The 18,770-nt window shown below is 39.9% G+C and overlaps 1 protein-coding gene across 1 annotated transcript in view; it reads right to left on the bottom strand.

Annotated features, from left to right (window-relative positions):
- The window catches only part of RSU1 (Ras suppressor protein 1), a 115,900-nt gene that overhangs the window by 87,430 nt on the left and 9,700 nt on the right, over positions 1 to 18,770 (bottom strand). The window contains exons 3-4 of the mRNA XM_082499687.1: positions 17,643 to 17,693; positions 1,310 to 1,430 (exon numbers count right to left, since the gene is read on the bottom strand). Of these exons, the coding sequence (XP_082355813.1) occupies positions 1,310 to 1,430; positions 17,643 to 17,693 (172 nt within the window). The remainder of the gene's footprint in view (positions 1 to 1,309; positions 1,431 to 17,642; positions 17,694 to 18,770) is intronic.

Below are 18,770 nucleotides of genomic sequence, written 5' to 3'. Positions count from 1 at the left end.
AAGGATGAGCATTTAGTCTACAAGATCTTGGGCCACATGAAGGTGGCAACCGTGGTGCCAGACCTAAATGTCTGGTGGTTTTAACCCCAAGCGGACTTTTGCATTACATTTTTTCCATTAACAAAGACCGGTATTTGAACTACACTAACACTTGTCACTGCTTCAATCCACGGAAAGAACCCAACTTCCTCCCTCCATACACTGCAACACTTCTATATGCCATTCCAAAAATATGGATTTAGCCCCCCAGATATACAGAATCCTGATCATGAATTAATATTTGTTCTGAAAAGCAATTCCAGGTTCTAGCAGATATTAAGGCATGCTAGAGATCTAAATTGACCAAATAAAGACCAGAGAAGACAGATCATCGTGAAGACATTTATTGGCATTCCAACAGTTCAAGATGCAATATAATTATCAGCACTTTACAAAAGTATCTAAAGCAGGATACACAGAGCCTAACCAAAATCATTTAGTATTTAAAACAGTACAAAATTCCTCAGTTTTAGGTGCTCAGAAGTTTGAATTTATAAAATACAAACATTCTTTCTGTGAGAAGCCTATAAAGCTTAAAGCTTACCCTTACCAGTGTTGTTCTAAGTAGTTACACTTTAATATGCCCAGTTGGTTTTAAGAAGGTTCTGCGTTTCATATTTGCTGCCTTAAGAAAGCCTTCTGCAACTGTAGTTATTGTAAAGTAAGATCAGTCCTACTGGAATATAGTATCTGAATGACTGGCTCAAATTCAGTCAATACTAGCTCTTTGAAATAAATGCATACCACATTTAAAGATTTGATGCTTCTTTTACAGGTTTAAAAGAAATTGAAATGTCTTTTATCCCAAATTTGGGACTTTGGAATTATTGTGGAAACATTAGCTTTTGGGGGTTTATTTTTGTTTAGGGTTTTTTTTTTGTATTTTGTTTGGGTTTGCTTTTTTTTTTTTAAAAACACAAAGCAGAACAGAATATAGAGCCTGGCTCTTCCACAGCAACCACAACATTAAGAGACAGTTGCTAGGGAAGTAAAATTCAATAATTGTTAAGTTTGACTTCAGTATTAGATGAATGTGAGTTCCTGTTGCCCTTCAATGGTTATCAGTACACCAGAGTAAGTGCATGAGCACTTTTAAGTACCTGATTATCCAGGACACTAGCTAAATACTCTGATGCCATAACTGCCAAGTTATCCTCACAAACACTTTCAAAAAAGAAACTTTAATAGCAAAAAATAACAAGTTCCAGGTTCAGTTTTGACAACATTTCACAGTACCTCTATTACAGCAAATTTTTACATTGATACGCACCCAAGATTCAGGTGTTTGAGCTTCTGTAGGCTGCTGATCTGTGTAGGCAGCTCCTCAATCTGGTTGTTGAAAAAGTTGAGCACTTCTATGTTTCTCAGGTCTGCGATGTTTGCTGGCACAGCTGTGGGAAAGTTTTCACAGTGAGAGACTGCAATTAGAGCAAGCTACCTAGACTATAGATGCTCTACTAGCACCTGTCTTTGGCTCTTTTTGTACAGCGGCTGACAGTAGAAACAGCATCCAATAGCTATTGCAATAAAAGCAAAGTTTATATAAAAAAAAACAGATCTGGAATCTGTTCTCATTGCTGAGAGCAGTCACTTTGTACTTTTCAGAAAATTACTACCAGTATTTTAAGATATTTTGACTAACAAAGACCATTGCAGAGAGATGAGGACAACAAATACTCTCTCATACACTAATAAAGAGAAGCAGGAGGTCCTCTTGAGTTCATGTCTCAAAAGAGCAGAGCCTAAGAGATTCAGATCATTTCATTACGAGTTGAAAAAATGACCAATACAAGTAGTTACACCAAGACAACAGTTTTATTAAAGGTCTTTAACAGTAAACATGAAACAAAAATTAATTTTTAGTGATAGCCCATTCTGTTTACTGCTTAAATAATCTAGTATCCAAGTTTTTTTTCCATTTAAGATACAACAAAATTTACACAAAATTAAGTTCAGCCCTAAAAGAGGAACTGTTTAGCCAAGCCCATTTTCAGTTACCTCCAATGAGAGAATAACTGACTGACCAATATACATACATGGCTACGTCGGATTACCAACAAATCAACATCTGCTTATTAACTAGAAACACAAAAAAAAAAGGCAGAAGCACAAGATGAATATGCCTGTGCAAGTGAGGTTAAAAAGCTATTCAGATTTGCATCTTTTCCCCCTTAAACTTAGTGAGATTTAAGCAGACAGCTGAAGTTTATATAAAAGGAGGTTGGCAAATCACCTGCACTGAAGCTTGCACCTGTGTTCAATATTCACCTTGGTTCAGTCTCAACTTTGACTGCATCAGGAACCCATAGAGTGCACATCTAAATAATTAGAAGTTTTTATGAGGCCATGATTTTCTTTTATTTGTTGGCATGAGGCAATCTCAAGTCTTAAAATGGAGTCAATAATGTTTACAAAGCAGAACATTATAGTATGTCACATTTACTAGATTATAAGTCTAATTACACTGTGAACAATAACAGGATCCCTAACAAACACTCTAATTACACTACATAAATATTACTGTTGAGGGTCATATTCATTGCAGGAGATTTTTAGCAGACTTTTTTTTATAAAGTCATTAAGGCAAATCTGAACATTTCAAAGCCCTCCTCCCTTCGCAGTATTTTCCAACTGGTCCATGCGTGTCTGTCACTCAATGATAGCAAGAATTATGTGCCTTCAGAAAGTAAAGGGTAATGTACTACTACTGTTGTTTTAAATTATTTCTTAACAGAATCTGAGGACTTTAATTGACATAACTCTGCTGTTTCCAGCCTCAATATTTCACCAGAACAGTAATTACCAGTATTAAAATGTTTTCCTTGCAGAAATTAGACTTTATAATTTGACTTTGATGAGATGCAGTGGACTGGCAAACCATGTTTCTGCTCTTTTCAAACAGATACTATGTTTATGCAAGACTAGGAATCAGAATTACTAGCAAATACAGCTTTTAGTTTAGTCAAAGCCTAAAAAATACAGAGACCAAACAATTCTCCTGAAGTTACACCGCCGATGCAATTAATAAAAATTTAGTATGAAGGTTTGGGCATTTTTGACAGTGTAAGAGATTACACTCTCCTAGAAAAAAAATACCGCAATTTAACATCACAAGTTATATTAAACATAACACAGAACTCTTGTCATGGGAACACTGAAACAAGGGCCCGACATTCTGGAGGCCAGACCAACCAAACCTACAGTCAGCTTGGCTGCCTCAGCGGCAATTCTGTATTTCAATTATTCAGGTTGAACGCCATTACAAGATGATAAAGACATTATGAAGATGTTATCCAAGCCACTGACCTTTCTCAAGCCAACTAAAAAACGTCCATCTCACACCAAGGACCATACCGCCACTACAAAGAGAAGCAGCCCATGAAACTTTTTTTGACAGAAACTGTCAGACTACAGAGACAGTTTGTTAGCGCTACCCTCATGCGAGGAAAGCCAGCAATACCCAACGTGCATTTCGGTTGAATCAGTGCTGGTTAACAGGCACATTACATTTAGTCAGTGATTCACAGCGATTTAGTTACCTAACAACCTCTTGCATCATGGAGTAGCAGCAAAGCTGTTCTGCGTCTGTGAATAGACCAGAAGATGGGGACAAGTACCCTCCAAGTAGCCTGACAGAGTCCAAACAATAAGTGACATCAAAGCAAAAAGCTGGACCTAGTTACTGAGCTACCTTGAACAAGAAACATTGATTTAGTGGACGTGTCCTTTCAAATACCTGTCCAAACCACCTTGTTTCCTCCCCTTAAGAATAAATTAATTCTTAGGCTTGTAGCTCACTTCCGACTTAAGCTAGGAGACTGTGAAGAGACGAAGAATCATTTCAAGGAAGGAGGTGAACAGTCATCTTAAAAAAAACCAAACCCAACGAAACACACACAAACCCACAAAACAATAAAAAAAAAAAAACACACATGAAGTTACCTGGAAAAAGATGACAACTAGACATCAAGACAGGAAGAAAATTGCTTCCTGAGATGCGTTCATGAAGATTACGCTTGCACTTAAGGTCACAGCATCAAAAAGAACCCTAGTTTCAATGGGTTACTATCCCATTTACAAACATGGGGCAAAACTCAACTTCCATTGGCTAGTTTATCAGAGGTTTCAAATTTGGTTTTCTTTTCTCAGAGCAGATGTGTGCAAGTGTCCCCAGTGAACAACAGGAGCTGTGCCTTTGCACTGTCTGCTAAGTTTCTGATGTATCTGTGTAATTCCCACATAGTGTATTTCATCTTGTGAATCACACTTAGGATCTTTATATCATTATTTTCTTCAAGCCGTACTAAAATCTGCATGGGTAAGCAGGCTGAGATGAGAAAAAGGCTAAAAATTTAGGAAAGGATTTGGATTAAATACTTTATGTCTCACCCTGTTAAATCAAAATAAAAAGTCCTAATACACAATTGTATTTTTTTTCATTTCAATGGAGGGGCTGGAGGTATTTCATGAGAATGAAAAACAGAAGAGTAGGTCAAGACCAGGCTTGTGGTAGGGGAGAGGGGACTTTTTACTGTAACAGCTTATTTTCTGGTTCAACAATTTGGATGACTGAATGCTCTCTTGGATTCAAAGAAAAACATAAGACCAAAATTAACTCCTGTGTTGGTCTTGTAGGTAAACTGCACAGGTTCAGTACATTCAGGTCTAAAGATCAGCAGCGGTCAAGCAAGTTTGACTAGGCATGTAATGTCCTCTGTTCTGAACTTTACATGACTAAGTGTGTCCCAACTACCATCCTGCTGTTATACTGCAAAATTCTTCCCAGATATATAGCAGACTGCCAAATATCAAGAAATTCATGTTCTGGCAATACCAAATTCCACTCGAGTCACCTTCTTATGATGAGCTGTGAGAGTGAACTGTCAGCATCCTGGTTCCATTCACCCACATATTTACAGTACGATCCACAGTGTCTTAACAACTCTTCTAAGACCATCTGCTGCCCAGTGTCATTAACAACTAAACTCCCCCTCAGCAAATGCTAGTAAAATTTGGCAGCCCAATGCCTTTGCATTCTCCTGTGAAGCTTCAGTCACATCAAGAAGCCCCATTCATATGAAGTCTCACTTCACAAGACCAGGAATAGCTTCCCTTCCCCTTGTTCAATACTGGAAATTGTATACAGTGATTGACTATGGCAGCTATAGACTTCACCTTGATTTCAAGAGCTTGGGTGAGAGTGAAAGAGAGAGTCCACAGGCTGCACACCAAGGAATACGAGGACTTTGTTCATGCATCTGGAAATAAGGATTGTCAACTTGTTATACTTGAAAGCATTGACAAACAAACATGCTCTTTTTTGCCCTGAAGTTAGTGGCAAGTCTTTAGGCGCTAAAGTATATTCACTCAAGGTGAGTTAGTACACTTTACTCCTACACAAGCAGCAGCTGTTCAAAAGTTCTGATATGATTTCCAAAACGTACATAAGAAGGATTAAATGCTACTATACAATGCCTATATAACTCCACACCTCAGTATCCTGGATCTAGACCTTAGCTCTCTCTCCGCATCAAGAACCAGAAGCCAACACTAGACATCTATCTTTATTAGAGGTGTGATGTTGCCCTCTGTTGGAGAAGAGATAGTGGGTTAGATGGACCTTTTATCTGAGACAGCTATCATGCAGAGCAACATGCTAAGAACATTTAAGTCAGTTAAAGCAGCTTGGTGTTAAGTGTCTCAGGTGTAACCCTTTGCAGGAAGTCAAGTGCTTCTCATACCACTACCTATAACTGACATCTAGATCCAGCTCCTTTTGTATACCCAACCTCTGACAAAGGAGGAAGAATACAGAAAACAGAAGAGGAGAAAAGGAGGTGCTTTTTTTTCCCCCCTCCAGTTCCACTCTGCCAGTTTGTAGTCATTCATCTAGGTTTCAGTCCAATTCCTCTTGTGGTGGCATAGCCCTTCATGCAGCTGAAAATGCACAGACTTCAAAATGTCTCTATTTCTGCAAGTGAACTCCAGGATTATTTCTCTAAAAGCTTCTGTGAAGCACTGGAAAACAACAGGAATCCTCACAATTTTAAAAGTAAACAAACTCAGGTGTTTGCAAGATTAAATCTCCATTTGCTTTTCATCTAAAAGATGAAATCTAGTCTTTTTTTTTTTTTGTGTGTGTGTTTAGCAGGGGCCAACATTAAATCAAACATTTCTGAAGACACTCTTAAGAGACCCATATCAAACTTTCCTTTACAATTTAAACTAAAATATAAAACATTCTAGACAAGGAAGCTCAGACGAAAAACGTGACACGAATCAATAAATTACTCAACTGGACAAGTGAAATGATTTAGTAAAAATCATACTCTTCATGAGACGAGCACATGGTATGTAAACCGAGTTAAACATTTCAGTTCATGTATACCTTAACACCGAGTGTTCAAAATAAACACTGTCCCACTGCTGCTTGGAAGATGGTATCTGTAATACTTGCCTATTCATAAAACTGCACATGAGTAAGCTTATGATCTCCTCAATTAATATGATTCAAAGGCTACAGAAAACCTCCCATTGAATTCAATGGGTTTTGAATCTGACAACGAGGGAAATAAGAATTTTAATTATTTAAAATATGATTAGTTTCTTTGGCATTCACATCTTCAGAAGCTTTAAGCTGCAGAATCCCCATTTTTTCAGGATGTTTCTTTAGTCAATAAAGTAATTTCACAGTACCTAGGAACATGACATTCAGTAGTACTCCAAACCTTTACAGGTTCTAAGGGAATATTTATCCAGAATAGCTATTAAAATAGCACTACCTGTCAGAGATCAGATTTATAAGCCTGTGCCAGTTTCGAACTAAACTGTTCCACTTAAAAGCTGGTCAAGAGTCAGAGTAAAGAGAACTCAATACAGACCTTTGAGATCCCAGGTAGATCCATTGTAGATCCCAGGTAAGGTTTTCTACCCGAGAGCAAGAACTTATTTCTTAAGCCGAAAGTAAAACCTGTGGGCTATAGAATATAATAAACACAGTTCTGCAGACTGTTACTAATCCAGTTAGCATCAACAGGAACTTTTCATGAGTAAGGATCCCTTAGAGTAAAGGTCATAAAGACATGAAATGTTACTCACATTTCATGGGGGCGGAAGAAGTTAGAAATACTAAATATATAATGCATTCTGTGCCTCCAATATAACTGTACTCGTAGACCTGGAGTCATGTTTAGATTAATTTGACAAGGATTCTGTTATACTGAGAGAGAAGCAATCAGCTTCACCAAAATGAAAGAGGAATTAGCAGAGGGAGAACACAACAGTTTTCACTTTAAATATTCATAGGCGTGCTGATATCATACTTGGCAGTTAACTGAAGAGAAACGTGATCCTAAGTGAAGCACACGGTATTTAATCTACGCATTACGTAGTTCAAGTTTTCCCTTTTGCCCTCCCTCCACCCTCTTCCAAAGGTGGATACTAACCTTCCTCACACTGAAAACATTAAGAACAAACTTGTCTCCTTAATCTTCAGCCCTTTCCAGAGACCAGAAAAGTTCTTTTTTGCAATTATCCACAGAAGCACTGCAGTTATGAAAATGTTCTTATGAACATGTTTAAATTATACTACAGCTCACTGACGTGCTACTGTGCTCACAAAGTAATGTATCAATAAATAGTTTTAATTTAGAAGCCAGAGTCTAAGGAGAAGTGCTGTGAGCACAAGACAGACTGAGAAGAGACTGGGAATCAAATGACATCTAGCGAAGACAAAGGACAAATCTGTTCTTCTCTGGGAAGAAAGCATAAGATGCACTTCTGAGTTTACTGTAGAGACATAGTGGAAACCAGGGCCCGATGTTAGGAAGAGATTACTAGTGAGTCTCCTTCAGGTGTTGAAGTTGTTTAAGCATGATCTTTTCAGAGTTTCACACTGCTGCAGAGCAGCCTGCTTTAGTTAAATCAAACCAGCTAAAGTTCAGCATGTTGACCTTCTCCTCCCTCAATATTTTCTTTCCTTCAGTCTATTTAACGTGCTTTCTGCAGTTTACAAGAGGGACTAACAAAACATGCCCCGAACACCAGGTCTTGAACAGGTTACACCTCACAGGTCAAGGTCCCTTCAGCCTCTTATTCAGCAATACCCACCTACTCATGTGCTTAGCAGTGCTTGTTGACAAAGTCCTGCTTTCACTGTGGGTATCTAACAAGCAGTCCATAATTTCAGTTTGCTTTATTGGACAGTATTAGTAGTTTACATTTTTTATACCTCTGAAATGTTTTTAAGATCTCCTGTAGGATGATTTTCCACTGCTACTTGGATCAACTGACTCTTCCCCCCATTCAGCATCAGACCGCCATGCTGACGCTATTTATGGGGGACACCAGCCTGTCCTCTAAACACATGCACAGAGGAAGAAACTGCAGCAAAAAACCCTCACTGCTCAAAAGCAAAGCGAGCACGTGTGTTTACACGTGATGTTTTTGCTCCAGCCCTCAGAGGCAGGAACGAATTAAACTCCTTCCTACTTTGGGCTCCCTATACCCAGAACTTAAAGCCACTTCTTTGAGTCTGTATGGTACAGAGTCCTCCCTGTGCCTCCATGTTAGCTGATCCCAGGCATCAGCTGACTATACGTTTCAGTTCCAAATACAGAAGATATTCCTCCTAGGCAAGAGAAACCATGTTACCACAAACTGCCCATCCTCAGACAAAGATCAGGCAATTATTTCACCCTATGGTGCTGTGTCAAAAATACCAATGGAAGGAGTCAGAGGCCAGATGGGTGAGTGGTCTGAAGGGAACTGCCATGTCATTATCCACTGCAAACCAACACACCCGATTATTTTCTGTGTATTCTTTTTGTTCTAGTAGAGTACAAAACCAAGCATACAAAACTAAATCTAGTTTCCCCCTCAATCTAGACCAAATCTACCTTCTCGCTTCTGTCCTTCAATATTAGCAACAAAAGACTTTCACTTGGTTTGTTAGACAGTAAATTCTTTAAGCTTTTTAGGCTTAGTTAAGCTTTTTAATGAAGTTCACTTGTGCAACATTCACTAGCTTTGAAAATGCCAACTTCTAAATAGTCTATATCTGACAAGAGGATGTCCAACAGTTTTACATTACAACCTGTACATACACACAGAGAAAGATAATTTATATGGGGCTTCCACAAAAACCCAATTACAGCTATCTTAAGCCACTGGTAGATAAGCAAAGACACAAGAAATCTGTACTAAAACATGTCAGAAAACACTGAGACTTAGAAAAAAAAGAGTTAATGTTTACAGATGCCTTTTAATAAGAGAAGACCAACAGCTTCCGAAGAACTATATTAAAGGCAAGTGATTTGCATCTAGCACTGTATTTAGTATGTACACTTACTTATGATGCAAAACTGACTTAGTAGCCATAAAGCACAAACTTTGACAATTTAATTTATGCATTGATTGGGGTTGTTTCAGCATGCAGCCTTTATACCATTACAGCACAAAACTCTCATAAATTATTCCGCTTCATTCTCCCAAAGCTTCTTAAACCCCAAATTTGTATTGTTTAAAGCTAAAACGCTCTACCATCTGTACTTTCTCAGAACCAAAGCTCTGGGCTTTTTTCAGGGAGAAAAGAAAAAAGCTAACAAGGTATTTAATCTAAACATTTGTGCAAAACTCAGATGTCACAAATTTAGTAAGGCGTATGTATAGGGATCTCCTTTTCCCTCCTTCTCACATCCCCCTGCGCACTGCATTCATAAAGACATTTCCCTTTAGAGATCCTTACACCAGAAATAGGTAGTAAAAAACCAAATCAAAATATATAAACAAAATGAAAGGCTTACAGTTAATTTAAAGCACCACTCCCTAGTACAGTTGAGAGGTCACTGTCAGGCACAAGTCCTGTGCTTTGGACACAACCCTAGTTTCACCAGGCAGATAGCTTACTTGCACCATTTTGGGGCATATCATGTCAGTTCAACAGTGTGGAAGGACTTACTAGAAGGAAGCAGAGGCAGAACCAAAGTAGAGGAGAACACAAGAAGTAACAAAGAGTATATGGGCATCTAGTTCCCTCTAGAAGTCAGCAAGTTTCCTATATAAATAACCTGATACCAGGCAAAATGCAGAGTGTCAGACAATACCAGTGGGAGACACCTTAACACATTTCAGCAGTCTGGACAAGACGCAGTAGCTAGACTGGGAAGGAGCTCAGGACAGACAGGTGCAGTGGTGCTAACTGTCTTTGGACTACCTCCAATACATCTAGGTATACACTGCAGCCAGAAAGGTGACTTATAAAGGAGAGGCCCTAATATAAAAGTGACACCAAGGGATTTTAGCAGCATGCTAAATAAGATCAAGGACACAGTCAAGAGGGTTAACAGCAAGGAAGGGACAAGCTCCTGTGCTGGTCATGCACAGAGAGCAAAATTATTTAGGAGACGGTAGGGCAAAGAAGCAGTAATCTGTGAGCAGGGGAAAAAAAAAAAAAAAAAAAAAAGGAGAAAAGTTTTGAACTGCTCTGCTGGAAGAAGGCAAAATGCACAAGGATGATAATGGACGACCACATGGCTGTCAAAAGAACATGACCAATAAGGCACAGCTATTCTGACAGGATCAGAAAGTGAACTCAGAAACAAACTTCAGGTGTGGTAATGGGAACCAGCAGCAAAAACCTATTGTATCACCTCAAAAAAAGGAAAAGATAAGTAAAGGATTACACTTGAGAATCAAAGAAGAAACAGTGGAAAGAGCAGAGGACAGTACAGGACAGCAACTTAGAGGAAAGAGAGAGAAGGCCAGAGAACGCGACATCAGGTAATACAGGGGAGGTTTGACAAAAAGAAATAGTTGTTCCTGACCTCTCATCATTCCAACATTTGATAATATTGGGTAAGGAATCAGAGCACGAGAGCAAAAGGATAGAAAAAAAAATCATCAGGAAAGAGCTATGAATAGCAGACAACTTTTGAGAACATTTAAAAGCAGCACAAGAATACGGTGAAGCCAGAGAGCACAGGATCACCTGAGGTTAAGACGACTGAGAAGAACAGCAAAAACTAAGCTGCCATCCACCACTGCCCACCGGGCAGGCTGAATCGATACCAGGAGCATGAGCTTTTTCCCACGAAAGAAACTGCTAAAGCTATTTAAACAGTGACCTCTAATGGACAAATCACATAATACCAGCATTTCCACCGACAGCAGAAACACTCATGGACTCCAGGTACAACCAGACAATAACACAAAAGCTAGAATCTCTCAATAGATTCTCCAAATGATTACGTCAATTAGTCACATCAGGTAGGTATGTAAAATAACTATTACAGAAGTTACAAGTCATCAAAAGCTTACAGCATATCCCAAAAATAAGCGAAAATAAGACACATCAAGTTGGCAGCGTAATAGTTGCACAAGTACAGATGCCCAGCAGTGGTACCTGCTGACTATGCTGAAGTAACCTTTAACATCCCAGCCTGCTTTCCAGTCATGTCTTCCCCTCTGGCCACTCCTGGGATGGACTAGAGTTAACCTGAGCTTCTGAAATCTCTGCAAGAACCTCTTATTCATGATATAGTACAGGGATTTTAATTGTCAAACTTCATCAGCATACCAAGTAAGGATATTAACTGAGACTATATAAGGATGGGAAATTCTGTATACACTTTAAATAGCCGGAGAATACCTTGAGTTTGCCAAGCTATCTAAAATCTAGAAGTTTCAGCACCACTTCATACTTAACAGCAAAATAGTTCATAAAAGCTGCCCTGCAAAGAAAAAAAAGAGGTAGGGCATAAACCACAATACATATGCTCAAACATTTTCCTTTAAAAATAGGTGTTCGTCTATTTCTAATTCTAATCCAATTATTGCTCACTTACAAATCTAGTGGCATAAGGGGACCAAAAGGTGAAGCCTCATCTACCCTGCTGACTTCAGTTTGAGCCTGCAAAGGTACTTTTTTGCTAGTCAAAGGCAGCCATTTGGTGTTCTAGTGCAGCCAATTTCTAAAAAAAGCTAAGTCCTCAAGACAGTATGATACACAAACCTTATTCCTAGCTGGAAAAAAACACCCTCATACTCACTTATCTATTTTATACTGTCTCCCAGTGCTGCAAACCTTTCTGCTTGAAATGACACTGGGCAAGTCCCAGAGTAGAAAAGACAGCCAAACTTGGCAATATGCCTTTCCTCTCCCTGACTTGGGCTCCCCGGACATCCCAGGATTCTGCAGGTCCCAACCTGTCCCCCAGAACCATTATGAAACCACAAATTCTAGCTGAAGAGATTTGAACAAAATAGGACAAAGTTTGATTTCAAGAACAAATTGATGACAAAATCCTTAACACAAAACTTCAGAAGCCTCATGTCAGTCCAAACTATTGGAAATCAAGCACAGCGTAAGACACAACAGGCATGGTCACCCCAGCATCAACCATGGAGGAGCGACATAAGAGGAAGCATGCAGGCTTACACCAACACCCTAAGTTCACTTTCACCCTGCACAGGGGTGTCAGAAAGAGTAAGAGGCCAAGATTGCTGCAGAAGTCAAGAGAAGTTACATTCTACTTGAACTTGGGTGAAGCAGTCCTAAGCAGAAGTGCACAAAACAGTAGAATGGATACCCATAAAAGTTATTACTGTTGCACAGAAGATGCAGAAACAATATTTGTGATTGACCAAACTGATCGTGTGGCTTCTACAGAAGTATGTCCTGTGGCTCCAACTCCCTTCATACCCCTCCAGCACAACTACCCTAATTCCCTACCACTATTCATGTCTTATTAACGATCCCACTGAGTAGGAGGTGACTGTGACCTGCATGTCCCTCAGCTACCATCAAATGACATGGAACAAAGACAACTTGGTCACATCGACCCAAATTAATCCACCGCACTGAAGGGCAGATCTCTATCATTCAGCCACTCATTCCTACAAATTTGAGGAACATTTGTCAGGACACCTATCCCATTTATTTTGATGTTAGCCAAGGGGTTCAAAAGACACCTGGGTCAGGACTAGACAACCTATGCAGGCTAATAACATAAGCATGACTGTCTTTAATTTTGCTTCTCAGCTGTATACTGGATAGAAGGCTTTAAATCACTAAATGGCAGAATGAAAAACTCCCAGTATAATACATGGAGACATTGGCCCACTTGTCTACATTAAGTTAAGAAAAACCACAAATACTTTCTCCCTCTGCTTTCAACTGGATTGTCACAGGAGACCTCAAAGTGGCATTATCCCAGGTTTGTCACTTACACAGCAACTGGTTCAACAAGACTGCAGAATCGCAGCTATTTAGCTTCCCCTAAAGTTTTGCTTCTGATTTTGAAGCACAAAAAGTTGTCATTAAGCAGCAAAGGACAGACTCAGCTGTTTCAGAAGTTACCTAGAGCAGAAGCAGCCCATTCAAGACTCCACCATTAGCACAGCACAAGACAGCTGAAAAAAAAAAATCATCCTAATATTCTCCAGAAAAATCAATGTGGATTTGAGTACTTCTGATAATGAATGATTTAGACATGTAAATGCACAAGCACCAGCCACGAGTGGCATACTAAAACTACTAAAAAAAACCATGCCACAATAATATTCTAAGCAGTATGATGGATTTAATAGTGCGGCCCTCACACTTGCTAATGAAACTATACTTACTTTTAATAGAGTTTGCTGGCAAAAATATGAACTATGGTTACATAAAAATATGCATATCCATTTTTCACATGTATTTATTCTTCCAGACATATTTACTCTAAACAGAAGGAAAAAAAGCAAGCAGAACACTCATTTAAATGGCAGAAAACTAGTAGAAGATGCTAATATGACCTTAGTGTAGCATGTCAAGTGTCACAGTCACCAGCTTCCTAGTCATTTTAAGAACAATCTGCTAAGACAATTAATTACATAGCTTAAAAGATTAGGTCAACAGTGTCAAATATGAGAATATGAACTTGAAATTTAGCCTTTTAAAAATGTGTGCTGTCTATTTAAATGTCTACATCAATTTGTGAAAGAATAGGAAGTTTCAGAATTGATGAGTTACTTACCAGGTTTTACCTTTCCATAAAAGAAACCTAAACATAGCAATTAGAAAACCTGACAGAATCCCTTGGGCTGAGAGAACAGATATACTTGCAGCCTGCCGATCTAATGGCTACCTTAGAAGAAAACAGTAATCAAAATCTGACATTTAATATAACACAACTATAGAGTAGTGGCAATCCTTAAACTGGTATTTTGAAAACTAAAACTTTTTTAAACAAATGGTGTAGTCTGGATTTTTCTTGACTAGTGTCCTGGTTCCGGCAGGGATGGGGTTAATTTCCCCAAGGAGCCGGCGGGGGAGGCAGGTATTCCATACCAGGTGACCCATGCCCAGCGATAAGAGGCAGTAGCCGCGGGGGGGGGGGGGGCGTCGGCAGTCGCCACTCGGGGGCAGGCTGCGGGGTCCGGTCGGTGCGCTACGCGGCGGTACGGCAATCGCGTCCTTAAACTCCTTTATCGGCGTTACTGTTTTTCTTTCTTCTTCCCTTTGGCTGTTCTGTTAAATTACACTATTTCAACCCACGAGTTTTGCCTTTTTCTGCCGATTTTTCCCACGGCTGTGGGAGTTGAGCAAGCGGCTGCGTGGTTCTTTGATGCTGGCTGAGGCCAAACCACGACAATAGTTAGTCAACCTGAATACACCCTTCTTGGACATCTCTTATTACTATACCTTTTTCCTCTCCCAGTCAGGTCTACAGCTAAGACTCATAGCTAGGAAATAGGTTAGTTACTCAGCTTTCAGTTCTGGTGCTCATGTTGAAGCGTGTCACCCTTCCCAGGCTCAGTTCTCAGACAGCCAAGTTGACTGTGATTCAAGTCTCTTTGCAGGAGTTTCAGCCTGTCTTTTCTTCCTCAGAGCAAGGCAGATATCTGCTACCTGCCCAGCCAGTTCAGCTGAACTCACCCTTTAGCTTCCTGTAAGATTTGTAAGGTGTCACATGGAAGATATACTTAAGTCCTTGGAATCATAGAATAGAATCATAGAATTGTCTAGGTTGGAAGAGACCCTTGGGATCATCGAGTCCAACCATCTACCCTACTCTACAAAGTTCTCCCCCACACCATATCCCCCAACACCACATCTAAACATCTCTTAAACGCATCCAGGGATGGTGACTCAACCACCTCCCTGGGCAGTCTATTCCAATGCCCGACCACTCTTTCTGTGAAAAACTCTTTCCTAATGTTCAGTCTAAATCTACCCTCTTGGAGCTTGAAGCCATTCCCTCTTGTTCTGTCATTAATTACCTGTGAGAAGAGACCAGCACCAACCTCTCTACAGTGTCCTTTCAAATAGTTGTAGAGAGTGATGAGGTCTCCTCTCAGCCTCCTCCTCCTCCTCAAACTAAACAGGCCCAGCTCCTTCAACCGCTCTTCATAGGATTTGTTTGCTAGGCCCTTCACCAGCTTCGTTGCCCTCCTCTGCACTCGCTCCAGCACCTCAATACCTCTCTTGTATTGAGGTGCCCAAAACTGGACACAATACTCAAGGTGTGGCCTCACCAGTGCTGAGTACAGGGGAAGTGTGTTAGCTTTCAAAAGCTGTAGGATTTTTACAAATCTCAGAGAAAGAATAGCCAAGTTTACCAAGAGTAATGCTTACAGGTCGCTTCATCCTTGTGCCAGGCAAGCAGCCATTCAGACAGAAGATACCAGAGGAACTAATTGGCATCAGAGATAAGCTCTGCCTGGCAGAACAACATGCCCAACTTCGGATGAGTTGTCTGACCACAGGCATTAGATAGAGGTGTGCAGAAGGAACTGCTATCTCAAGGCACCTGCAATCCTCCAAAAGCTGCAAGTAAAGCTGAAGTAGCTGGATACAATTAACTGCCTAGCTTTTAAGCAGCTCAAGTTCAGAGACAGACATCTCCTTTCAGTGACCCAAGGGAACACAAAAGTCACCAGCTGGGTGGCCCCCATAGCCCAGCTCCATCAGTGGCTCACAGATGCCAGAGGGCAATATGCCCAAAGCAAGTTTACCATAATGCTTTCCCAAAGCTTTCTCTCCAGCTATTCATTACTTCATGACGTCCTAAACCAGGGGTAGAGCTGTGTGTCTAATAGCAATGCTTACAGTTTTCCCTGCCTGAATTTGTCTCTGAATTCACCCATTGGTCATCATTTACATGTTAGATGGCTGAAAATTGCTGGTCATATTTATAAATATATTGAGATTTCTTTGAAAACTACATCAGGGACAAAAACAAATAGTAAGATGCCAGTCTAGACGACACTATACAATCAGAAGCAGGGCCTAGAATAACTAATTCATACTTCTCACCACCACTCACATAGTGCCCATAATTTTATCTGTTTACTACTACTACAAACCTTTTAAGCTATGCATTAGTACCTAATAAACAGCAAAGCATTTAAGTGCTAAAATCTAAGAATATTTTCATTTTTTCCTCATGCTTAATCCTCTGCAAATGTTCAGAGCCTTAAGTGAGATTTTTGCATTAATACATATGCTTTAAATAACATACTATCTTACAGCTTGTGCAGCAAGTAGTTTAGAGTTCAATAGGTTGGATTTTATTGGTATGTTTGTTGAGGTTTTTTTTAAAAACCCATTTCAATTTGTAAAGCCTTTCTTGAATACAGCCTGGCACATGCCTAAGCACCTACCCAGTCATCTTTCTACATGCACCCCCTTTGGTGGCTCCATTCCCCTCCACATTTCATGCACTCTTAAAAAAATTCAGTTCCAAAAAGGGAAGGACTGGTTCAGGCAGAAATCCACTAGCACATGCAGAGAACAGACAAGGACAAGCACAACATCAACATTTTTCTTCACTTAGAAGATGCACAGTAACAAGGATCAAACGAAACTCACTGCTTGTGTTTCAACAACCATGAAGCAGGAACATTTGCACAAGACAGTGATGGGTAAGCCTGAAGCATATTCCTACAAAAAAAATATTTTTTTTTTGCCTTGCAAAAGTCAGTCTGATATCTGCCTCCACTAAATTAAGTCCCACATTTATGTTGCTCTCATGACATGCTATTCACCAATACCTCACTTAAGGGCTTCTTTACTATGAGAAGTAGGATCCACAAGGCGATAACTACAGTACGAGCAGAAGATTTTTTTTTGACAGAAGCAGACTGCTTGACTTTCATGCCTGAAGCTCACATTCAGTTGGCGTTGCTCACATATATTTGGTTATAGATATAATGCAGTTGAGTTGTAATTTATTTTCACTTTCTTCAGTTAAATTAATTATCCATCTACTAAAACGCAAACTATCATTTCTGACACAGTTAAAAATTCAAAAATCCTCACCTAAACATAAGGGCTTCAGAACTATGGTAGGGAATGGATTTTTGACTGAACTGGTAACAAGACTGAGAATTACAGATCCGCTAGTACGTGGTAGATCTGTATTAAAGTTGGAAAGGCATATTGAACATGGATGTTAAGTCACATTCTCAATCTCTATTTTTAATTAAGTGCTTCACCAAGAAGCACTCTTAACTGTGACACTGCACTCTAAGAAAAAAAAATAAATATCAAACTAGCAGTATCAGCTCTTCAGTATGGCTCAACTGCCTGCAGTGAAATGCAAAAACAGGAGTATACTTACTTGTAAGCTTGTTGTGACTCAGAACCAGCTGTGTGATATGAGACAACGTAACTGCAAACGAAGAGAGAAAGAAGTTAGTTTATGGACATGGCAACTGAGAGCTTGTATCTGTTTTAGCTAAAAAAGAGGCAAGTTATTCTCTCCGCTCCAGTAACTCCACCGTCACGTGCACTGCCACAATAAACAAGAAAAGCTCAAGACTTAAGGACGTATACAGCCACTCTGCTGCCCCTTTACTTCACTTTTCTGTTACTGCATCAAACACAACTTGCACAGCAAGTACTGGTGCCTCCCAGCAAAGGTCTGGTTCCGGGCACACAAACACCTTCCTCATTTCCACCCTTTGAATCCTTCCCAAGGAAAAACTGATAGGTGCTCCAACGTTTATCCCAACAGAACACACGCCACACAAGCAATTACATTTCCACATGTTCCCAACTCATTATCAAGTCACTGCTAGATTTAAGTCCTAAGTACCAATAGCTGAATTTACAACTTCACATCCACGAAGCACAGTAGCAGACTAGCATGGGCATTGCATGGTGAATGGTCAGGTGACAACATGCAATATTTACCCAAATTAATTGAATAATCTGATTGATCAAAGCCCCTCAGATTCCACCTTATTGAACAAACCAGTGTGGGTCACAGGGCAGCTATGGAGACTGCTACTCCCCCTACACTTCTTCATCCTGTATATTTCTTCTTGCCTACTTCCATCCCCCACACCTCCATCTCTTTCCCTAGAAGCTCCATAGCCCACAACTGACAACAGTATCTGATTAGAAAAATATGCTAAATAGTCAAAGGAGAGAAACTCACACCTTGAAGGAGTTCTCAAACAAAACCCCCCTCCCTGTAAGAAGTTTGTAGGATTTTATTGGAACTAGAAAAATTGAGATATTTTAGTCCCCTACACCTTTTCCTTACTTCCAGTGTAGCCTCTTCAAAACAGCTCTATAAACTACCTTGCTGCCCCTCCTAGGCACCTGGGAACTCTTCCTGCCTGAAGGACAGCTGTAATACTATGTCTCTCATCCCTCAGAGCTTTCCTCAAGCAGGATACATCACTAATGTTAGCTCAGAGACAGCCCACAGGGGTCCTGCTGCCTTAGGGAATGAAGATAT

Source organism: Vanellus vanellus (assembly GCF_965231255.1).
Source record: "Vanellus vanellus genome assembly, chromosome: 2".
NCBI classification, from domain to species: domain Eukaryota; kingdom Metazoa; phylum Chordata; class Aves; order Charadriiformes; family Charadriidae; genus Vanellus; species Vanellus vanellus.
The sequence above is the reverse complement of the archived record's forward strand: the minus strand, read 5'-3'. Positions and strand labels throughout refer to the sequence as shown.